The sequence below is a fragment of the Stegastes partitus genome, unplaced genomic scaffold (assembly GCF_000690725.1).
Source record: "Stegastes partitus isolate 25-593 unplaced genomic scaffold, Stegastes_partitus-1.0.2 Scaffold42, whole genome shotgun sequence".
In the NCBI taxonomy this organism is placed as follows: Eukaryota; Metazoa; Chordata; class Actinopteri; family Pomacentridae; genus Stegastes; species Stegastes partitus.
The window spans coordinates 564,649-590,164 of NW_007577773.1; the positions used below are offsets into that span (position 1 = coordinate 564,649).

General features: G+C 42.1%; 1 protein-coding gene across 4 annotated transcripts in view; it reads left to right on the top strand.

Annotated features, from left to right (window-relative positions):
- The window catches only part of rxraa (retinoid X receptor, alpha a), a 112,731-nt gene that overhangs the window by 54,699 nt on the left and 32,516 nt on the right, over positions 1-25,516 (top strand). For all 4 annotated transcript variants that reach the window (XM_008304857.1, XM_008304873.1, XM_008304865.1 and 1 more), the window contains exon 3: positions 10,801-11,039. In XM_008304857.1, the coding sequence (XP_008303079.1) occupies positions 10,801-11,039 (239 nt within the window). The remainder of the gene's footprint in view (positions 1-10,800; positions 11,040-25,516) is intronic.

Here is a 25,516-nt window from a genome sequence, read left to right on the forward strand (position 1 = left end):
TTATCAGATTCCTTCTGCCTGCTGTTGTAAAACCAAGCGCACTCTTGTATTTTGCACGAGGTTATTATCTCTCTGGGTTCGTGTGTGTATGTATATGCTCGGCCATGTGCCTTCAAGTGTGTTTTGGCAGTGAGCAGCCCAGATAAGGGCCTGTGTTGTGATTTTCATCTCAGGGCTCAACAAAGGAGGAAGTCTGATGAATCAGAGCTTCCTGGCTGCCTTGCATACCCCCAGTACCTTGTATTCATCCAGCAGTCTTGGCCATGACAGCTCAGAGGGCTTTCAGGAGCATGAATACAAGATTTTTAAAAGAAAATCTGAATCTACAAAGTAGAAATAAAACCAACTCATTTACCTAATAGTAGGAGACCCAAAGCTGCAGCTTCCTCATCATCATCAGTAACAAACTAGAAAAAATCTCCCTAAAGCCTGTTGATCTTTGCCATATTGGAGTTTGCGAACTCATTGGTCTCCTGCTACTCGCTAAGCTGCCGTGTTGCCGAAGAGGTAATGAATCCTAAAATGGGACAGAAGAGCATCAGTTCCAGTGTAATCTTCTCCTCCTGACAGCTGCTCCGCGGGCTGCAGTGGTAATTATTGCTCCATGCCATGTCTTTGATCAACCGGTATTGTCAGCCGCTGCTCATGACATAAGCCGCTGACCGCAGCCAGTGCGAGACGTTCACCATGCTGACTGTCATTCAGTCGCATTGTTCATCTCTCACTCAGTAGCCCTGTTGCTCTCAGGCTCTTTGTATCCTGTGCCTTCCTCTCCGTGTGTTGCTCTCTCGCCTGTTTCTGATATATCAGTTGATGTACCAGCTCGCTTCCCTTTGAGAGCAGAGCTGCATGTTCTGTTGTGCAAATAAAGCAGGTTACTGTAGGTGGAACTTGTTGTTTAGACCACCACTTATCACCACTGAGGCCGTTTAGGGTCGGCTTTGGTGGCGTTTTCACTACAATAAAATCCATGATCACTAAAATACAATCCATGATATTAGCTTTTGCTCAAGCAATCTGACTTCTTTTAAGCTGCTTAATTTGAAATATCCAAAAACTATTAAATTGAAAGTTTGGCTCAATTATTCACGACCAAATTGTACTCTGCAAATTTCAGTTTTGCAGCCACTCACTGATGTGATACTGCTGCTAAAGTACAATTCAGAATCCAGCAATCATTTAATAAGAACAATCCAAAGTAACCTTTTGACATTCAAGACTGTCTCCATTTTTGGATCAAGTCCCATTACTCTTGAGAAACAGACAATCTAACCGTACCATACGTTGATGTATATATTTCAAAGTTTTCAAGCACCAGGTTTCCAAACACAATACAGCTAATGTTGAAATAAATATGTCTTTGGCGGTTTCCTTTTTATTTTCTAGAGTTGCTCTCTTAGATGCTGGTCACACTTCCTTTGGCTCATCTCTAACCTGAAAGATCAAGCGTGTCTATAAGTTAAGCTGAAGTGTTTTCAGGCTGCCACCACATTTGCTCAGCCTCGCCTAGCGCAGCTCTGTTCGCGAGCCGGCTGGTGCTCTGGCTCCGAGCTCCCGGGGAGAGATGGTATATCACCTCTGAGCTAAAGAGAACAATTAGGCCATATCAGCAGATCAGAGTGTTGGCAGTCGGGGCACGGTTAGCAATAGCGCCAGTAATCTGTGGCTTAGCTGGCACCTAGCCACGGCTAGCCGCGGCTCCATGGCCTCTTCAGACACTTAAGAGTCACCGAGGGCACCGGCATGCCCCGGGAGCTGGCGCTTTCATCCACATGCTATCAGGGAAATGAATTGAAATGAGAGGAAAATAAAGCCCATGAGAGGCAAAAAAGAGTAAAAGGGAGGTGGGAGGGGAAGAATTAAATGTGTAATGAGGGCAGTTGTTTCAGCAGGCAAAAAGAATCGGGTTATATCAACACGCTGTATCAAATGATGGCTGTTAGCAGCCCACCTACTGTGAAATTATGGGTGGCCTGTTTTGGTTCTTTTCTGCCACTTATCCCACATTAAGGGCCTTTTTCTGTTGCTCTTACATTCTCTCTTTTAATCTACAAGTCGGTTCACGAATGCCAACAGATAGGGGCTTGAACAGACGATATAAAGGGGGTTTGGATACTTTTGATTAGAGCTGTCACAAAGACACAGCCACAGTTGCAGCTGCTCTGTCTGATCGTATCTCGTCTCGACTGGAAGCGCCGTTAAAGCTAAAGCCCTAATCACTACATGGCTTTTCGCACCTTCCTCAATCGTCGCTTACTGTAATGAGGATGTAGGATTAAAAGTAATAACAGAGAAGGAAAAAAAACCTTGTAAATATAGTGTGTTATTTTCTCCTGTATTATATCTTAAATTGCACAAAGACCACAGGGAACAAACAACTAAGAACAAAACCCTGTTTTCGTCAGGCATCTTTTGAACATTTAATAAGGCTGTAAAATCCTTTGCTCCGTTCCAAGTGGCATAGATGCTGATCTCATGCTTCTATGCAACTGTTTATTTTCTATTTAATTTTTGCATAATTTTGCTCTGATTGGTCCCTTTTTTTGCATATTCTTTTAAAAACACACTTGCGTTGTTGTCCAGTAGTAATAAATGACACAATCTGACAAAGTATGATGGTAACAGAGGAAAAAAAAAATCACTTTTAAGTCACCGCTGACCATAATTCACACCAGAAGTGACACGTCAGCTCTTCAGGTCTCCGTGGGTTCACGCCGCAACTACTCTGATTTCTGTTCGGTGCAGCTGTCTTCATCTCACTGATTGATAGAAATACCACCCAGGCTATCTGTGCATGCAGTGAACCAAAATAGCTTTCCAGTAGGATACATAAGAGCTACATAGGAGTTATTTTTTTAATAACTCATTTGTTGTATTGCCTCCATCCACTGAACCATCAAATGCTCATCGTGAAACCGGAAAGAACTCAGTAACGCATAATACTGTGGTCAGCTGGAGTAGAAGAGGTTCCTAACAAGGGAAATAAGACTTTTGTCCAACTTGAATTTTCCACTTTGTGATTTATTAGGCTGAAAAAAATACTTCCTACTTGACAAATTGAAACCCAGGCCACCATGTCCGTCACACTTGTGGTTCATGAAACTTTTGCTATCGTGTAATATTAATTTCTAAAATGACAAAGAATCTAATCATCAGTAATTCTGATAATAGGTTAAAGTCATCCATTAAGCAGAAATGTCAAACACTCAATAGCCGTGTTGTCATATAATCGTCAAGAGAATTTGATTTGAATTAAACCGTGTTTCAAAGAAAAGCTCAGCTGTGTCATGTTGTCAGAAGGTGCCGGCATGCCCTATGTTACACATGACTGTAATAAATAGAGTAGAAGAAACAAAACCAGCTGTTTGTCACCTACTAAAAGTCCTCAAAGAAGATGAAACAAACTCAACTTTGGCCATATGTGAGAGAAAAGCAGGCTCCAGGAATTGTGTTACATCCAGAATTATTCTTTCATGTCAGCTGACATTGCGCATGTTACACACCATCTAAACATGAAGACAATGAAAGAAGCAGCTCATCAGTCGCTTATTATTCAAAAAAGGTGTTTCTACCTCCTCTTATGTGCATTCGCTCTTTTTCGAAATTAAAAAAAACTCAAGTGAGCGATTTTTGCTATTTCCATTAGCTTTGTCTAATGTGACACTTTGAAATGTGCATAAAAATACTGCTTTTCATTGCAGCTTCTCAAATGTGATGACTTTGTCTCTTACTACATTGCAAATTGAAATTCTTTCAGCTTTGGTGTGCTGGCTAGTTGGAACAAAACATGTTTTGAGCTGTGGAAAATTGCAATTTTTTTTAAGTCCATTATTCTGACATTTCGTAGGAAGTTGTTTGAAAGATACAACATTTTAGTTCTCTTTTTTTTTTTTTTGTAAAAGTGCACTTCAGAGCTAAATCTGGCCGACACTCAACATGTTTCACATCACCTGTTGTCAGCCAATTACAGGCCTGCTCCCTGCACCATCTTCCACCCACCATAAACACACACACACTCCCACCACCTCTCCCCTATATGCAGAGTAAACACATCGGACTCAGATATTTACACTTTGGACCTTAACTGAAGGGACCAGATTAGTCTGTTTATATAGTGAAAAAACAGTAGACAGACATTCGCCAATTAATGAGCAACACACACACACACACATGCACCAAACATGTTGACTCTGCAGATAGAGAGTGCGACGCCGAAAACAAAAGTCTGACGAATAATGGTCTTAATTGTTCGAACGCACAACGAATCACGCAGGGTTTCGTAGAGGATTGAGTAAAATATCCGCCTGCTGTCGTCATGGTGATATAGACATCAGTGGTATAAACTCTAAAAATGAAGCTGTTATACCGACTCTTGTGTTATTTTGGGCTCAGTTTTTTTTTTTTTTTTACGCAACCCAGTGAATCTCTTGGGTTTTTTGTTGAGTCTTTTTTTTTTTTCTTTCTTTTTTCCCCCCTCTCCTCTCTGCTTCCTCTGAACACATCCGGAGAAATGCTAATGACTAGCGTTTCATCCCGGCTGTGCTCTGCCGCTCCGTTCACTTCAAAAAAGTGACTCACCTGCCTCTCCTAAAACGTCCCTGTGAATAATAATAAATAAATAAATAAATAAAATGTTGCCTCAAATCAACAGAAGGAAAAGAAAATTTTTTAAATGGGGAAAGGGGGGAGGGGGGTTGTGTTATTGTTGACAGGTCGTGGTTTCATCCAGTACTTTTTTTTTTTTTTTCTCTGAGGAGCTGCAGTTTTGCTAACGTGCTGCGGTGTAGGTGCAAGTGACTCACGGCTGCTTCATTTACGCCAAAGTCAATCCATGAAATTACCGTCTCTTTTTCCTGGCTCCCGTCTCGTCCACGCCATCATCCCTCAGCTGAGCCTTTGCCAGCAGGGTGGTATAGAAGACGCGTCTGTGTGAGGATCTGCATATAGCACATCTGCGTTTTTTTTAAATTTTTTTGTTTGCGTTGTCGCTGTAGTGGAAGATCTAACAAGAGTCTCAGGAGAATGTGGGATTGGACACAAGCTATAGGGGTGTTATACTAAAACTGGCACTGCATCCTTTTGTGAGCCCAAACTTACATTGAAGCATCGTGATTGTTTGACAGTCAATTCCACTGATCATGAGTTATGAGATTTAACAGCAACACAGCAACTGGACATAAAGTGTGTGATTTACTGAGATTCATGCCTTTCTGTTTTTGCTGCATCCCACGCCCTTGCATTCTACAAAATCTCCACTGTGGCACTAGTAGATGAATAATAGAAGAGGAGAGTTAGCCACGGAGAGAGAGAGAGAGAAAAAAAAAAGAGCATCTGTCTGCCTGTGCAGAGGCACGTGGTTGTGATTGTAAATGTGTTTTTAAAAGAAGGAAGACAAAACAGAGAAATAAAGAGACGCCGAGAGAGGGCAAACCAACGAACCTGCAGACATCACACGTGGGACGACGACGCTGGAGGAAGGGGACGACGCTTCTCATCTGGTTCATCTGCTCGCAGGATGGTTCAGACTATCGTGGGGGTGTAGCGGTGCACTTAGCATCTATAATGCATCATCCCTCGCCGGTGGCAGAGGCAACACAACCTCATGGGCTGGTTAAGGGAAGGCGAACCACTGGTGTGAGCTCTGCAGCCAGCTGAGTCATTTGTAGTCTTTATGAGTCTTTATGTGGGAGCAGCGGCTCCTGATCTTTTTTGGGTTGTCGAGTTCCACATGTGCATCAGCTGTTGAAACTGAGCGACGTGTTTGTCCCTTCTCGATTGGTACATCTGGGTGACCTGATCGGGTGTTTTGCAGGAAATGTTGTGTGCAGTGCTTTAATAATGTTTACATCCAAGTTTTCTGTGCATATATATTATGCACTTACATAAAACATAAAAATAGCCAATATTTAAACTGAATAAAAATATTGAATGGAACTGCTGTGAAAAGAGGAAAGTTACAAGCTGTGGAATAAAAATCTGTTTTAGAAACGATTTTTTTTAAGGCCTCTAATTTAATGTTTCGTGAGGGGCCTTGGCCTAATTGGGAATCATTGGTTTGGGAGGAACACTGAATCATCTCTGCCAGATCAAAGCGTCTGATCTTATGTCTCACTTGACTCGCACAAGAATTGAAAAGAGATGGAAAATCTCTTATAGAGGCCCTCTAAACCTGTTGCTTTTAACCACAAACTCTTGTTTCGTTGACAAATAACCCTCCAATTGGTTCCCTACGTTTTCTCTCCTACTCACAAAGAGACTAGAACGTCCAAAAGAAACTACAAAAATGACTCCATATGACTTTTTTCGATGTACCATCGCCGTAACAAAAGACAAAATCAAGCTATAGGCAGGTAGAGCTGAGTAATGTAGTAAAAAATTAGTTGACTTTAGTATGAGGCTGTGAAGGACAGTTTGCAGCATTACTTTAATCTACATTAAAACATTTGCAACTTGTACAGACGAGTTGTTTGCAGCAAATCCTGCTGCCTGCTTCATACCTGCACCAAATCCCGTCTTCCACGGTAAAATCACGCCACTTTCAACATTCCTTTTATTCCGAGCAAACCAGCACAGCTTTGTACTGTTTCCAACTGTGCCGTTAAACAAAATGACAGATGGAGTCATTTTTTTTCTGGAAAGGGCAGCCATTAATCACGACTGCGGCAGCTCACCTGTCAGAAAAATGTAAACACGTCGCTTCTTGGCGTATGAAGAAACACCGTTAGCTGTTGTCACGTCTCCGTCTATCTCGTCGTCCGTTTTCTCATCTGAATTATCCGATTGTCATATTCTAAACACCCGAGCCAGCAACAGCCAGAGCACCAATTGGCAAATTTCCTCTGTGTAATCACACCCAACGGCAGAACAAAAGAGCAAGAAAGGCAAGAGGGGAGGCGTTGTTTAGAAATAGGAGATGCTTGAATGGAGTACAGAGGTGATAAGTGGCGAACTCCCGTCTGTGCCTTCCAGTAAGACGGGCCCTAATTTGCTTATTTGTAGCTGTCAGCTTTGTTTTTGTGCGCCCGGCAATCTAGAACCACTGACAGACAGAGCCTGCGAACGACAACGAGGTCTGAGCCCCTAATTAAACCTGCATCAGCCTTTTATTGTATTAACATTGACTGCAGTCAGCTGTCACTCATTTGTTAGATGCTTCAATAATTTCTCTTTCCTCCCTCCCCTTTTCATCTGTTCGGCTCTCGCTGACTGATTTGCTTTACACACACTCTTATCTAATCTTGCAAGCATGTTTATTTTATGCTGCTTGCAGGTAGTGCAGACTGCTGCCAGAGCTTGTCGGGCTTTTCTCAACACCGCTCGTAAAACATGTTTCACTTTCCAGTCTGACGGGTTGAAATGAAAACTGCAAGATGAAGAAACTAATCCTTTCTTTTCTATTCCTTTTACTTTCTTTAATTGTTCGGCTTGCCCTTCCCCTAAGTCTTTTTGTCCTACCTTGTTTAGAGGTTAACCGATATGTTTCTTGTGCGGTCAGTGCCAATTGTTAGGAAGCAAGGAGACTGATTATCAGATATTTCGACTAGAATAACACCAATTCCAACACAATCCGTCACATTTATGTTGTGCGTATGTTTAATTAAAAGAGAGCTTTTCAACATTTGTCCTTCAGTGTTGATAGGATATTATCTGCTCGAGATCACCAATTTTTATCTGGAATCAGTCTTAAAAAACACTGTACTGATAATCCAGAAATTCCAAATACCTGATCTTATGCTCTGCCAGGCGGTTGACTTTACTCATTTCCTTGTCTGTATTGTCCACTTTTATTTGCGTTCTCTTCCTTCTACTATCCCAATAAGTGCTTTGCGTTTCCTTTTCCCCTTCCCTCCTTGTCTCCTCTCCTCGTCTAATTTTCTCCTTTCCTTCCCTCTCCGGGGAGGATTAGGACAGAGTCCTTTTCATCCCGCTGTAATCCGACACTGGCAACTCAACTCCAACAAGAATAAACATACACACACACACACACACACATGCACACATTTTTTTTCTCTGAGAATCTTTATGTTCTGGGAGATTTGCCCAAACAAGACCATCCGCATACAATATGACCACATAGCTACATAGCTGGCGTCGTAGTCATGTGGAAAAAGAACATCACACAGAGAGTTAATGTTCTGCTCCGGTTGCTTCTCCTTCTCCAAAAAAACAGCGGAAGAGAGAGAAAAAGAGAGCGACAGAGAGAGAGAAAAGCATAAGGACTGAATGGGAGAAAGAGAGACATAAACAGTCTGAATCTACCTCCCAGCCCGTCGCTGTCATCCCCCCTCTTGGTGAGGCCTTACTGGGACTCTGTCAGCTGAGCTCCCCCCCCTGCTGAGACCTACAATGGCAGATTGGCAACCCTAATACCACAGCTCTCTTTATCTGCCTGAATTAAAACCCAATTGGAGAACGGTTATGGGAAATCGCTGGCTGAGGGAGAGATTTTATTTATTTATTTATTTATTTCCTTCTTCTTTTTTTTTTTTTTTCAGGAATTATGTGTGTGGGCGCATTTTTTGGGGAAAAGAAATGTAATCACGGGGATAGAAGCTCAAGGGGTATCAGTCGGTGGATTAAACACCGAACTAACGCAGCTAGATGCAGAGCTGTTGTTAGCCCTTTATTAATAAGGGTGCTTGTTGTGTTTTTCCCGCGTATAGGAAGCGCAGGAAATGTTTTGACTCGGCTCAGCTGGCAGCCAGGTCCGCGCTCGGAGGAGAAAGACGTGAAAAATCCCACTTTTTTAGTGCATTCACAGGACATTTAATAGCAGAAATGCACCAAAAAGAACACACACATGCTCAAAAGAAAACAAAACACATCCTGCGAAGGGAACATTGTTGAACTTGTTGAACTTAATTGAGCCACCAGTTTTATCCTGCAGTGCAAAAAAACAGAAACTTAGGAAACGTGGGAGTGTGACAGACGAGCCACACTCCCATTTATTACGTAAGTGTCCGTGTCCCGGCTGCACAGAGCGGAGGGAGCAAAGTTGTAGCGTCAAAATAGGACAGGATATAAAAGAGAGGCTGTTTCAGGACAACGGACTAACCGAGGTGAAGGTGCCAGCTGTAGGGGCGAATTTAGAAAAGTCAGATAGCCAGGTGGGAGGGTATTTAAAACATGTGAACATACACAAGATGCTTCATCATGTTTGGGATTTCCACGAGAAAACTTACAGACATTGGTTCCAATATTTTCATATTTTGCTCCCAAGGTGATGCATTTTGTGTTATTGCCTTCCAGAGGAGGTCAGAGCTTCAAAAAAAACCCTTAAAACTGATCTTTTCAGACTTGCTTTTGTGTAGTTTTTATGTAGTTTCATATAATTAACTGGCATCTGACCTATTTATTACTTTTATTATGGACTTCTGAATTTCATTGTCTTATGTTTTATCACTATTTGTGCAAAATCAAGCAAATCAAGTCGCAAGTCAGATTATTTTTTATCATGGATTGTATTTTCTTGATTGACTAATAGAGTCTAAAATGACTTCAGATGTCTTATTCTGTCTGACCAACAGTCTAAAAACAAAAAAACATTCAATTCAGTTTAATGTAAGACGAGAAAAAGCAACAAATCTTTTCATTTGACAAGCTGGAGCCGTCAAGTGTTTGCTTGAAAAACGGCTTAATCAGTCATCAGAAGCGTCTTCAGTTAGTTAACTGTGGTGCAAATCAGGTTTAAAAATAACTGCAGTGAATAAATAATGCGCCTAAAGCTGGAATAGAATTTGCGCTGCTCCGGCGTCACGTTGCCTGAAAATCTCAAGTTTGTCTGAGGCGTCTTAGCTGCTTGCAGTATATTTAGTAAACAGTGTAAGAAAAATTGAAGTGCAGAAGGAGAGGGATGCAGCTGTCTTGATGTATAGAGAAAACAGAAGGAGCAGAAGGTCAGACATGGAAAAAAGGGAATCGAAGCAAAGACGGACTCGATCGTGAATGGAAAGTAAGAAAGAGCAGTGACCGGTGGTGTTGAAAGATGAGCCAGGAGGGAGGGAGTTGTTATCAGTACACATTCAGTATAACCCCGATGCCAAAGTCTCACTGACATACCGCTGGATGTCAGTGCTTCTTTGCTCGGGTTCCTGTCTGTCTCATATCTTCTGTGTTGACAGCTGATGGGAAGATAGCCCGCTTAGCCAAGGTAAAGACTAGGACTGAGTCTAGGAGGGAGACGAGAGACAGAGGGAGCAGATGAGCTGTTGTACATCTGACCTCATCCTTATCGCTCTCTCTCTCTCGCTGCGTTTTTCTCCTCGGCTCTGGTGCAAGGTCATGTTTTTAATTCCCTCGGGCCCACTACCACCACTCATCACCCATATGCATTATAGATATACTGTATGCACTGACCTCCTGGATCCTTGAAGGAGGCGTTTTTGAAGTTTTGAGGCAGAGAAACAGTTTGTGAGAGCAGCACCAGCAGCGTTGACTCTTACATTAGGTTTCGCTGTTTTTCCACTACGAGCTACGTTGGATTTAATTGTCTCAAGTGTTTTTTGCTGAATTGTCCATTTTCCTGGACAGCGCTCAGATTCAACAACTGCTTTCACACTTCACCAGATGTGCTGGACGCTCGGTGCCAATGACTCGGCTCGGGAAGAACTCAAATTAGCCCAAGTGTGAAAGCGTCCTTTAAAAACAATCAGAATGTGCTCATGAACAACGAGCTTAATGTTGAAAATACCAGCTTTCGAGGTGCGTAGGTTTCGGCCTTGAATGATGGAGTGTGATTAAGATGTTAAAATGATCTCTTTCTCACGTGTCGTCTCTTTTTTGGGGGATTTTCCTGAACAGATTCGTCGGGCCAGGTGACCTCCTCGCCCCTGGGCTCACCTACGTCCCACCGTGGTATGCACCCGTCCCTACTCAGCCCGACGTCCATGGGGCCCTCCGGCTCCCTCCACTCTCCTATCAGCACGCTGAGTTCACCGATGAATGGCCTGGCCTCGCCCTTCTCTGTCATCAGCTCGCCCATGGGGCCCCACTCTATGAACTCGCCTGGCATGGGCTACGGCCCCAGCGTTAGCCCCCAGGTAAGGCCTGTAACAGACTCAGTGGTGGTGCCCTTTATAGATATACATGTACAGATGTTCACAGGCAGATGTGCACACTAGGGCTCCACGATTATGGCTAAAATCATACCACAAATGATCAGAATTAGAACAACTTTATTGATCCCTGAGGGGAAACTGCTTACGGTTGCTCCCATTCAAAGTCTTAGAAATTTAAGCTGCACAAAAACTATGAAGATAAAGAAGTAGAACACTGCTTTTACTTCCATCTTCAAAACTATTGTTTAAGACTTTAGTGCATCTGATAGAAGCAAAATAGAAATAAAATTGTACCAAAACTTGGACAAAGATGAGGATTCAGTGAGCTATCAGGTGTTCATCGTTCTGCAGTTTGTGGTGTTTTTTAAGTAGTTGAATAAGTTAATCGTGTTACTGTTCACCTTAAACACGAGCCTCATGCACTCTGTGGATATCATTTGTTCTTGCTCAGCATCACTTGCCCTAAATCCAAAACAATGCTTCCTCAGATGATGATCCATTTCAGTGGACATGGTCCTCTCTTTCTGCTCCAGACTTTTGATTTTGCCCCTCCGCTCCCTGTTTTGTATATTACTAGTCTACCGTGGACCGCAGCTGCAACATCCAGGAAATCTTTGCACAGGCTGCTGCTGCTGCAGGGCTGCGTGCTCAGCAGCACGACAGCTCACCAAAACTAAAGCCAAAACATCTCAATTGCTCCCCGTGGCTGGCTGGTAGTGAAGGAAGCACTTGCTTCGAAAAGCAGCAGTTTTCTGTGAGAAGAGCGCGAATTTGAAACATCAATATCTTAACCGATCGTTTCATTTGCAAATCATGATCGGGATTGATATTCAATTTATTGTGCATAGCTACGGCAGGAGAAAGCTTATTCAGGTATTGTGTCTTCAAGGATGCTTCCTCCCTGCTGAAGCAGAGCATAGATCACAGAGAGTAAGTGACTCTGAGAAAACGATGTGTCACGAATAACATTTATTTCACATCACAGTTATATGTGCATGCACAAACAGATGTGCACTTTATAATATATGAAGCAGTATCATGTACAAACCTGGTGGCAAGCCTGTGGGTTTAATAAATCTGACTTCATCCATCACAACTTAAGACGAAGACGCCTGCAGATGTGCGCCCAAATAAAGTAAATTAATAGCAGCTTTTATGTATGATATAGATCGCAGTGTGTCTTAATATATGAGTGTGTTGATTATAGGCAATCAATTGTCAATTTTTGAATGCATTTTTGATGAGATTACAAGCAGAAAATGTGTCTTGAGGCCTCTCTTTATGGGCCATGTATCAGTCATTATGATAAAAAGGCCTGGTTAAGTTATGCTGTCTCGGGATCTCGTATTTCAAGGCTTGCTTGTTTTGGGCAAATCGTATCACATCATCAAATCATATCATGCACAGAATGAGAGGTTTTATTGCATATTACCAGAATGTTTGATGGTAACTACATATAGATTATGATCACGTCAACAAATACATTTTTCCTAGAGAGTAATGCTACAGGGAGTAATGCTACAGAACGGAAAAAATACATCATATGTTCTAGCATTTAATCTGTTTTGCTAAGTAAAAGTCACAGCATGTCATTGTAAACTTTAATTCTTATACAGATTAAACAAAATGCATATTATTAGGTAAATTTATGCAGTGCTGAAAGTCATTTTTTTATATATCTTCTGAGGGGGCCAGGTGATTTGCCTCTTTATGCTATGCTAAGCTAAGCTAAGCTAAGCTAACCATATGAGGGTGATATTTATCGCATCCTTATTTTTAAGCAAGACAGCAAAAAATCTCCGATAAAACAAAGTTAGAATGCCATACAATTTTATTTTTTTAAAAAGAAAAAATAAATTTTCTTTTAATACTTACATCAGAAAAACTGAAAAAATGTAGAATCATGTCTAACAGGTGTTACCACTACTACATACTACAGATGCTTTACTACTTGCATATTTAATTTGCTTCCATACTTTTCTTATTTTTTGGCAGCACATCACAGATGAGCAGTTCAAGGGCTGTGGGAAAATTAAAAAAATCTCTGTTTTTCAGTTTCTGGTTCTCAAAAATGGCAAAAATTTGGGGATTTTTTTTCACACAACATGCCTTTTAAACCCGCCTTTTGGTTTTGGGGTTTTAGCAATGTAAGTAAACTACCAAATAAATAAAGTTCACAGCGTGTTTAGGGCTGAGCTGCATGAATCATCGCATTCAGAAACCAGAACGCTCCGTGTTCGGCGTCCTCCGTCCTCGTACCGCAGGTCCGTTAGGTTGTCTTCACTTTCAAATCGCGGAGAATATACAGCTGCCCTATAAACCAACCAGACAGCCGGTTGTGTATCATGTCTTACAAACTGTACTCACATGTCTCAGAAGTGCAAATTACAGTCAGAGTACACCAGCACACTCACACATATAATTTTCCTAAGCCAAGCCCCAGCAGACAGAGGCCCGGCTTTGACCCCGTGGCACAGTTAATCAAGGCCTATTTAACTGGGATTCCACAGCACTTCAGCTCTGTCACTCTCCCTTCTATATCTCAGGCATATTTGTCACTCCCCTTCCACCATATCTCGCCTTTCCTTCATTCCTCTTTACTCTCTGGCTTTCCTTTTTCCTGTCTTCTTCCCTTTCTCTGGTTTTTATTCCTTGTCTTTGTCACATCATCTCCATTTTCGTCAGCCTCTGTTGTTTTTGTTCCATCAATAAGCCTCGGTTTCCTCGGTATTAAAAAAAAAAAAAAAAAAAAAAAAAAAAACACACACACACAATTAAGACATCAAAGCCTGCAGTGGCCCAGTTTCCGTCTGGAACCATATCTAAAATTGAAATTGTTTCCCCCCAAAATGCGGTTGCTGCCCCCTTTTTTTTGTGTGTTTGTTGATAATTGTGTTAAAGCACGTCGACAATGCGATGCTGTTCGGGATGGGCTCTCCTCACCATTGTTAAGCTTATCTGCGCCTTCTTAACGAAAGTGTCCCACATGTAATGGAGTTAAGAGTGGATTAGGGGCACTTTGAGAAAGCGGCCAGAATCTTTTGGTTTGCTAGAAAGCCCCCCCCGAGTTCTTCTGATTCCTCCACACTTTATAATTCCAGCACTTTTCATCCGTGCTGCTGTTTCTGTCCCGGCGTGGCTCACTTTGCATGCATGCTGGTTGCTCAGGTAGCAGACGCTGTGGTCGATTCGGTGCTCCGTTTGAATCTTTATATTAGATTTCAAATTTCAAATGTAGCATGCAAATGGAAAGCATCATGTGCTGTAGGTGTGCAGATGTGTTTTCTTTACTGCGGGACGACCCTGCCAGCTTTAATAGCTGCATAAAGAGCACGCAACAGCTGTTTCTGGTGGCTGTTTCAATACTGTATGTGCAGTAATTACAGTGTGTATCTTAAGTCGCTGTTATGGCTGGTGTTTCGGTTTTTAACGGCGCCGTATTGTTTTGAATTTGCCGAAACAGGTGGCTTCTCAAAGTTGACAGTTGTGTTTGTTTCAACTTCTGTTCACATTATTCTCTGTCAAACAGACTCATTTAGCCACGCCAGTTATGAGTTATACCAGTTCTGATACGATACCTGAGTTTTGACAGCGATGCAATCTCTCCGTTTTATGAAATACAAGGTTTTTTTTAGTTTTTTGCAAAATGCTGCTTCTTTATCACAGCGACAGGATGGAGAAAGGAGGCTCTTTAAAGCTTTTAACTCAGAGCTTTTCACTCACTAATGGCAGTGTGTGGTGAGGACATGCAAATAGAAAGTGGATTCCATCTCTTTTATAATCTTGAATCGCTACGTTTTCAAGAGCAACTTGACATTACGATGGTTTTAAACTTACTCTTTACACATTTTTTCATCAGATATTTCCTGATTTTAATGATAATTTCTTGGACTTTCAGACAATTTTTAGATGATTGTTTTGTTTAAACTGTAATAAAGCTGATGCAGAGAAGTAATGGAGTAAATCATTTGCATTTATGAGTAGCAATAAGCAGCATATGCACATTTATTAAAGAACACACTAGTAAAACACAGATAGGAAATTTAAAGTCTATTTGTGAACCATTAAGCATCAATGAAGAAATATTTTGCATTATAGCAATCTCTACTTATAAGTGTCTTCACGCTCTTACACAAAACTACATTATAGTGTAAAATACATGTTAATGACCATTTATTAAATGCTAGTTTTGCCCTTTCATCAAAGAAAAATGATTGAAATAAATGTTTATACACAAATTAAAGCACAGAAAATGGAGGGATTGTGCTTGTTCAATCAAAACTCTCTGTTTTAGATGCTTGTGGTGAAACATTTTAAATTGTACCCAGCCCCAAATCTCATGTGAGCGGTTAACCGTGAGTGTTTTTGCATAACTGAGACCGTTCTGACTGTTGCTCGGTGAGGGCGGAGGGGCGGCGGTTTGATGTGAGAGCGCGGCTCAGAGGTTAAAGATGGTGGCACTGCCCTGTGGTCGTGAGGCGCGGCACTTCTGATGAGACGTGATTTGAGTCAGACGGCGTATGCCACTTACTCTTAACACTCGGCTGACTTGCTTTTTTCAGGAGCAGTTAACTGGAACGAGGTCACAGCTCAGCCTCAACTCTACTTAACCGCCAAGTGTCCAGTGCGAGACCATGCCCATGCTACCACACACACACACACACATTGTATAGGCACATGCATGCTGACTACACAAATTTTGCATAACTTTGGTTATTCTCAATAATCTCACACTAATATATAAAAGAAGACATGCCATGTATTTATGTCATCCTCATCACAAGCCACTCTGTTCACCATAAAGTGCCAAACATCAGTGTCTCATTTTAGCAGGAAACATTTTAATGCTGGTTTTGCCTTTAAAACCTGGATATTTTTTCAATAAAAATGGTAAAAAATGAAAAACAGCGAGGCTTAACCGACCTCAACATCAAAGATGCAAACGACAACATGATGAAAGCCGGGGACAGGGGGAACAAAAGTCCCTTTCTTACAGGAATCTTGTATCCTCCAAAAGCCAAAACCACATGTAAAGAGAGAGACAGTCCTTTATCATCAGCCAGTTCTTCCATCCTAAACAACAGTACTTCCCCTACAGCTCTGTCCTGAGCATCCAGACACACTGTGGCTGTAGTTTTTTTTTTCTTTTTTCAGGGAGAAACTTTCTGGTTTGTCATGTCTGTTCAGCACATCCCAGTTATCTGTTGCTGGAGCTCATAAAAGCATCTGCATGTTTATTTTTTGTTTCTGAGAAAGGCCACACACTCCTGTCAGCAGACAGATTGCGCCTTATAATGGATGTGACGCGAATCGCATACTTGACATTATGAGACTTGTCGTCTCTTTCTTGAGAAATTACACAAACGGCGAGATTGCGAGACATCTTCCCGGGTATCTGGCCCGGGGGAAGGCGCTGCCAGGCCACAGCCGCCCTCATTAGAATCAGACCCTTCAGTGGTCGTGTCTGTGGGCTTGAACTCGCTGACAACACGGACCGTCCCTCGATCACAGACACCGCAAATCTCCGAGCGGCTGGAAATTGTTACACGCGAGGGTCGGGAACACATTTTTACACTTCCAATGACAATGGCGGGAGTTGTCTGACTGTTGTTTTGTGCGGGGGAAAAAAACTGAAGAGGGGTGTTCTTTATCATCTCACCACTGCCGGCTCCCTGTTTTCATTTGTTTTGCGGCTCAGCCTGCACCCCCGTAGCTTCACCCGCCGAAACCTCCACGAGAATCCTAAACCAACAACAGGCCTCCAGTGTCTCTCAATACGCCCTTAAAAATACATACAAAGCTCGAGTGTTCCTGTAGTCGAACACAGAGAAACGCACTAATGTGAAAAAAGGTGTAAATGTTTTACAAGAAATGGAACACGCGCTTAATAAGTTATAAATGAGCGGCGGCGGTGATGTCATGTGCCACTTTTTGAGTACGTCGTGTTCGGGCGAGGGTCGCTAGGAGACCAAAACACAACACGCTACGCAGAAAGAAAGCGAAAAGAGCGAAAGGGAAAGGAGTAGACCTCAGCCCGTTGCTGTGTGGGAGTAATAAAGGTCCATTCCGCTGCTCAGGTCTTTGATGGACCTTGATGCAGTCACTCTGCATGACATCATGGTTGCACGGCTGCACAAAAGAGCTGTGTGCAGGATCCCAGGGGAACAGTTAAGGCTCTCTAATGTCAATCAACCCTCAAATGGATTGGTGGGGGAAAAAAAGATTTTTTTTTTCTAAAAAGCCGTCTCCAGGTAGCAATTAGAAGCGGTTTTAGAGGGTTTTTTTTTTTTCCTTTGCGCTGTTAGTTCTAGGAAATGTAGCTCATGTGTAGACTTAATTTAGTTGCGCTTCACGTAATTTTGAGAAACCGTGGTATTCTTAGTGATGGGTCGTTATTTTAAGTATTAACTGTTTTCCTGCATCTGTTTTATATAAATCTTGAACATAATGGTATTTTCTTTAAAGAAAGCTAGAGAGATTGTGTTGATGGAAATATTGCAGTAGAAATGCAAATTCACAGCTATACATTACTTGATCCCTGTTCATTTTGAGCACCTTTGTTTGGCCATCGTTTGACATCTGACACTACTGCGCGATAACGCCGGGACCCGTGTGTGTTCTGACTTGCGTGGGGCCACACAGGAGACGAGCCATTCAGGAGGTGGCAGCTATAAGGGATGCAAACGGTAACATATAGGTTTAAGTTTCACAGAAAAGCCTCCTAATGCAGAGTCGAGACGTTGCGGTTTCAGTGCCCTCAGGGGCGCGCGTTTATTTTAAAGCTCAAAATAATCCCTTTAAGGCTTTAATTGCATCTGCTGGTGTGATCTTACAGCAACTCAACACTGTCTGTGGACAGACGTGTACACTGAGACATGTCTGTGAAGTGTAATGACACTTGGTGTATGACTAATTTCACTATTTTTTACACACCTGTAAAACTTGCTGTTGTGTACAGGATACAGGTCGTGGTTATTTTTTCCGAAAAGTCATATTCCTATTTTTCATTGTCAGCGTGCATTATTATATATTATATAGTATGAACAAGTGCATACGGTTTTCTTCCAAAGCAATGTGTGATGCAGCAAAACACAAGAAAAACAGAGACAAAAGCATAATCTCTCCTGTAGAAACTGGATAATGGAGGCAGACATGGACCAAAAAGCCCCAGATGAGTGCAGTTTGCTGTGACTGATAGCTGTCATTTGGTGCTGAAAAGATTTAAAATAATACATCATCTAACAGATAAACAGAGCATTCCTAAAGCACATTTGATAGAGAAATGTCCTCCTAGATTAATAAAATAGTGGAAAAATACTGCACAAATGTGCTATGACAGAAAAGCAATAGACAAAGATTGCATTTCGTGCATTCATTATTCATTTAAAACAGGAAAAAACTCCACTAATCATACACAACACAGCCGCTCTGACCTTTCCCATACAAGAAACATGCAGGCAGATCAGTGTAATCTAGAAGAGGTTGAAGGTTGAGCATCAACCTTCGTTCTGCCTTCATTTATTCCCCCCTCATTTCTCATTTGGGAGCTGATTGCATCTCCGCGTATGGAAACATTCATCAATAAACTACCTGTTTCCTAGTTAGTGGCCAGGAAAAACAGTTGTGAGCCCAGTGGAACCCTGACACGCTAATACCCAAGTAAAAACATTCATCTGTTGAAAAGCTGGATGACTCGCCGGTGGATTTATCATCCCATTTTCTGCTGGATGGTGGACAATGGAAATACGACTTGCGGGGCGCAATTAATCAAAATACTCGCAAAATTCAGTGGTGGTTTGACACTGAAATACCATTTGAATTATTGCTGGATTATGTGCTATTTGACAAAAGAAACACCACTCGGTTAATTTCCATGTAGCACACTAAAGGACACTTAGAAAGCCATGATGTATTACTTGATGATAATGGAAGTACTGGAGAATTAATCACCGGATTGGCTCTTGTCTTGACACCGAAAATACTTCTTGATCCATCTCTAAGTGATATGTAAGACAATGAACAGTCTTCATAACGAATTGCTGGAGGACCTACCAGTGGAATAGTGGAAACACCGGTCGGATACTCACAGAACTGGACAAAGGAGATACTAATCACGTATTTGACAATGAAAGTGGACGGTCAGTTAATTGCTGGAGGGTTTACGATTAATTTATAACTGAATGACAGGCAAATGACACACATAAAACGGTCCTTATACAATGTCACAGACCTAAGATGTGTTTTGAGCTTTGGAACCGCTGTCCCTGAAGCTAGATGGTTCAAAACTGCAGACAAATTAAGGAAAATGTACATTTGAGATAACACTTTAGGGTTTGTTTGGATCACATGATTGATGGAGAGGAAGCACTGTCATTCTCAGTGAAGTGTCTTTAATAAAAACTTAAATTTATTAGAGTTATGTGTGCATTATTGCTCCTTTTAGTGGAAAATGAATGCACATCTCCCAGAATGTATAGTTCAATTTTTCAGCGGTGCGAAGGTGGTTCATTTTACTACAGTTATGTAACATTTAGTTTTAGCCCTGTTCTCAATGGGCAGTTTTAGTGTCTATAAATTTAAATTCAGGTGAGCTGCTGATGTCCACACCTCCATCAGGAAGAAAACTCTCCCTGTGGTTACCAGTGCAGAGCAAAACAGCTGATCATACAGACCAGGACTTTCTATCGCTTCTAACTTTCTCTCTGAATGATTATTTTAGATGGAAACATCGCTGAATTCGCAGCATAGACATTGTTTTTAACTCAGGTGTCTGCTGAGTTTGTTAGACGACGTTGTGGTTATAAAATCAGCAACTTAGTGGTGCAGAGCCGCAGCGAAAAAATGGCTGTGAAGGGACTTTTGGTGGCATGTTGTCCTACAGACACTACATAACTGAAATTAATAAGAGTACATAACACACTGCTTGTCTGCAATCAGACAGTGCAAAGCTTATTTGACTTGTTAAAATGAGAATATTTATTCAAAAGTTGTTGTTGGGTTTTTTTGGTGTCTAACTTACTACTTTGTAATATGAGCATTATGCAGGGTACTTCCACCTTATCGCACAGACTTATCAAAAAATAATGCGCATTGTTTTATGCTGCATGCATTTTCTGAGTGCATGACTCACCGTGAATGAGTGGAGGGTCATGCCCCACACTCCAGTACATATGTATGTGCATGTTTACAATATAATGCCATTTATTTCTGTGCATGTGAGTGACATGGTCAGATTTGTTTCTAAAAGGTCAAAGCAAATGAAGCATGGGTTGTTGCAATTCAAACAATGTATAAAGAATTTATATAGCGGCATGTATAAGAAGGAGGCCCAACAAAGGAAGGAAAAGATCAGTGTAAGGGGTGCGGGACTTGAGTTTCGGTTGGAGGCAGTGCGTTGCCCACCGGAGCAGCAGTTTGATATAAAAACAGCCCGCATGCTCATCCACGATCACACAGAGGACACAGTTACACATTTGCATGCAGACAAAACAGACGCACACGCTCGAGCATGCACGCATGAAATCCAGACGCACATGCATTCATGCCCATGCACACATTAAAAATACACGTATGCATGCATACCACAGACCCACCCCTGTGTGCACTCGCGCACTCCCACGGATGCCAAAAACACTTAGACAAACACATGCCCGGATGCTGCCACGCTGAGGTGAGACAACAGCTGAAAGTCACTGCGCGTATTCCCACTTCACCGCTGCGAGGCTCGACGCTTTCATGCCACTGATCGTCTTAATATCCGTTTTTTTCACTGTAACAAAAGTTTCTGTCAACACACGAGCGCACACACGCACACACGCGGGCGCACACGCATACACATGTAAGCGCCGGCAGTGCTTGCAATGATTCATTTTATCTGTTGCGGCACAGCATGGGGTGAGTGTTGGAAACCTCCGAGCTGTCTAGAAAAATGTCTGCTTCTCCTAAATTCTATCCACTGGGAGAGAGAGCAGAGAAAAAGTGTTTTATTAGAGCTGACTGTCAGTAATCGTGGAGCTTTTTTACAGGAAAGGCGTACACAGGGAGACTTTATGTGTCGGCGCTTAAGATGTTATTAATAATTGATAAATAATTTATGCATTCTCTTAATAAGCCATTAAAATACATAAATGAAGACCAAGTTGTGAACTTTTATCTCAGTGAGAGATCCTTTTAGTTGAGTTTAGTTTTATCCTCTGATGAAGCTTTTAAATTAGGACCTAATTACATAATTAAAGAAATAAATTGATTGTTGCGATGCTGAAAGCCTTCTATAGATAGAAGCTTATAAAAATCTGGTTGTTAGACTTTTTTTCCCCCCTAATAATACCAGTAATTTCTATTATTCAACTTTGGAAGATCAAATAGATCTCACTGTGACTACATATGTTCGTTTAAGACCAGACAATTGCAACGATTAACCCTCTCAACTCCAAGCAATTTCCAATTTTCAGACATATTTTGCTAAAGGCTCATTTTTTGCAGGAATATAAAGTCCTTCAACTCGATGGAATAAGTACGATCATGGCCAGAAGTAGAGAGAACCCAAATATGTCTCTTGTGAACTACCACTGAATTGTAAACAAAAGAACAAAGAAACTTCAATTTCTTTGACTGCTGATTTAAAAATTAGACATTTCTTCAAGTGCCCACAAAATGTTGACTTCATATAGTCAATATTTTACTAGTTAGATGTTTAATTTGTCTCCATGCTTGTCTCCTGACTCCACTGTGTTAGTACACCCTGTATTTCAGCCTAGTTTAGCTGAAGAGTCACTGAACTCTTGGCAGGCGATTGTTGATCACGGCTGAGTCAGTAATGGCTTTGCCTCAAGGAGCACAGACTTGTTTGTTATTCACAAAACCTGGTAAGTGAAAATTGTTTGTTTTTGGTGAAAACTTTGAAATGAGGTAAAGATTAAAGTTCTGGTAAATGATGTAATTTAGGCAAAAACTCGGAGCAAAAAACTGCAGATATCAACAGTTTTAGAGCACATGCTGCAATGGCTAAAATCCATCTTTCTTATCTGCCTCCTTCTGCTGAGCGTGACTCATATAACTCGCGGTTAGACGACGAACCTATTTGCAGCCGACCCCGAAGTTCACCCACGAATAACTGCACGACGAACTGTTCTGCTCATCGCGTACTCGCTCGCACCCTCACGTCCGTTGATTTGCACTTGTTTGCGAGCTGTGTGCGCGTTCAAACAGGTGTCTTTCAAACTGAAATGCAAATTCATCCGAAAGGGGGGGGGAGGGCATCTCACCGCAAACATACCCAGAGGGCCGCAAGAGAGCGGCGTCCATTAACACGCCTCCCTGTGCGAAACCCGAACCCCTATCTTTGTTGATGCGTGTCCAGATAAGACTCACACTGCGGCGATGAGAAGAAAGTTCTTGCTCATTCCTCCCATTCTTAGCGGGGCCGCCGAGATAAGTTTGCTTTTAGAAGGAAGCGACTGTCACAAGGTGTCAGAGGTGAAAGGGGACTCGGGGTTATCATGACCTGATCCCTGTCTTCACCTCTCAGGAGGCTGCCGGTTAGGCCTCCCCTCCCCTCCGTCAGCAGGAGATCCCGCTTCTTTCCTCTTTACAATCAAGCTTCTTTTTAGTTTTACGCCTCGAAGCAAAAGTAAATTAAAGTTGCAAAAATTAATCATTCTCAGTGAAAGCAGCCAGTTGTGTGGAATGAGGTCTGTAACTGTAAAGTAGAACATTGTAGTCATGGTCATGTTGTGCCGTCGTCGTATAATGGAAAAACCTTATGAAGGAACCCTGTAAGGGCGTTTTAAAAGAACACTGTGAAGATAACTTTCTGTGCGTTTAAAAAAAAAAAAAAAAAAAAAGGTGCCCTTGAACAGGAAAAGCAACTGAGGTTCCACATGAGGGTTGTGCATTGAGGAGTGGAGCGCCAGGATTTGATGTCTCCTTTTGAAGTGTCTTTATGAGCAAACTCTGTGCTCTGACTCTCTGAATCGAGCTAAGCCCATCTTAAGCAGGGGCCTCCACTGTCTCAGCTCCTCTTCCCTTTTTGTCCTGCGTTCACCCGAGGGACTCCTTTCTTTATATTTCACCGCCGTGTGTTGTCACAGCATACTAATAGTTTACAGGACCCGCTCCACTGCCAAGATTATTCTCTCCATTAAAATTAATTAGGGCTGAGCGAGACACCTAAGCCGAGCTGGCTCACAGCACTCACTTGTAGGTTTTTGATTATATTATATTACAGTTTTCTTGTTCATCGTTCAAGTAAATTAATTAAAAGACAAATTTTTTATATAATTAACTTAGTCACTCAGTGAACATTTTGCACCTTTTTCTGTTTACATTCTTGATTAAAAGTTGAATAGAAAAATAATGAGTTGCTTTGTTCATAAGGACAATCAGGATATGGTACAGGTCCAGCTTATAGTTCAAATGTACTGTACTATGTACTTTTTATGAACACCCTGTACTGACTGTGCTGAGCTTCACTATCATGTCTCTCTGTAGTAAAAAGCTATTTATGGTTTACTGGATGTTTTGTGTTTCTGTGATGCTCAACCAAAGCACCACTTCTTCTATATATGCGGCGCTTTCCATGGTAGTTTTATACGCTATCATTACATGCTGTATATATAGATAGAGAGAGTATATGTTCAAGCTTTACACTGAGCTCTTAACTCATCACCTTTATGTTTAAATATTCTAGCAATATGCTGAAGCCAGCAGGTGGCAGAGAACATATAATCACATACATCGGTCCTGTGCAGAATCTGACACCTACAAGCAGACAGAGACCCCCCGCTGTACTGCATGTACCAGCCGAGTGTCCTCCACACATGTTACGTAACGCAGACAGCACATGAAGCGGCGTTCTTCAGCCGCAGCGTTCCAGCCGCTCGTGTCGTACATCATACTGCGGGGAATCTTACGTCCCACATTTCGAGCCCTTGATGTTAAGTGCCCCCTCGTTCGCTTCCCTCCTCCAGTCTGGGGAAGTCTGCAGCCGAGCCTCCTTCTCCTCAGACACCATGCGAGGAGAGCATTGTCAAAAAGGGGTTTCCCAAGGCGCTACGGCTGCACGCACAGCTGGCATACCTCCCCGTGAAAGGGTCACATGTATGTGTTGTAAGGGAGGGTGCACGTATTCTATTTCCAGAACCAGCCCTGAGCCACTTTAATCCCCCCGCCTTGACTCCATCGCCATGGGCAGAAGAAAAAGAAAAAGGCCCCCCTCAAGCCTGCCCACCCGAGCGTGGGGAGCAATGTTGCCGAGATTGAGTTGCAGGTTTACTGAAAATAGATTGTGAGAGGAAGAATCTTCTCTGTTAGGCAGACAGACGGTTTGATAGAGGCGATCTCAGCTGAGGAGACAGCTCTGTTTGTGCTGTGCTACAGGGGAAAAAGACTAGACTCAGGCTTTTAACTGAGGTAAGACCTTATGGCGCGTGTGTGTGTGTACGTGCGTGTGTGTGTATGTGTGTGTGTGTGTCTGTGTGTGTGTGTGTGTGTGTGTGTGTGTGTGTGCGTGTGTGTGCGTGCATGCATGTGTACGAGCATGCAGAGATGTGCATGTGTACACAAACTGCCTAAGTGACGTAGCTATCCTGGGCCCTTTGTGTCCTGGAGACTTATCTTAAAAATAGTCTTATTTTCTAGTGCAGGGACATATATTCAACATAAACTTAAAAATAATGACTTTACTTTTATATGTTGGTTGATTTAAATAGTGCAAATGATTCTTGTTTGACTTTATAAATCACTTTTATGTAAACTACAGCTATTTGGTTGATATTCCACCAAGTAATTCCTTTGTCTCTAGAAGTAATGCTCACACATACGAAGCTCTGCAGGATGGTAACCTGAGAATAATCTGTTTTTTTCATGGCTTCAGCTTTGTGAGTGTTGCATTCGCTGTGTATTTGTGTAAACAGGGTGTGAAGAGCAGACCAGTCGTGGATGTCTGGGTGTGAGCAGAACATTTTTCTTGCGGTGGAGGGCTTTAGCGTTTTTAACATAAGCTTTAATTTTTTATTTTATTTTTTAGAAATTCGAGTCAGGCTCCCCAAGTCAAGTTCCCATGACACCCCATATGTCACGCCGAATTCCCCGGAAGTGTGTATAAAATGATGCAGAAGACATCTAGAGTTTTCTATTTGATGTGACGGTAAAGCACCGTGGTTTGAAATATTTCTCTCAATGGAAGCGTGGTACACTGTAGCTCCGAGCGAAAATATATATGGCATTGCTGACATTTTTCTAACTTTGAAGCTATTAAAGAGGAATCAAATTTTCGAGTGTAAGAGTTTCAAAAGGTGAAATGAGATGCCAGGAGCCACAGCAGCTCGGTGTGTGCACTTTGTGTGCACGCCTGTGTGTCATATGCACAAGCATGAGGTATAGTGGGAGGGTGTATACGCAATGTGAGCATGAATTTATACATGTGTTTATCACATACAGGGCTGCAGCTACTGAATAAT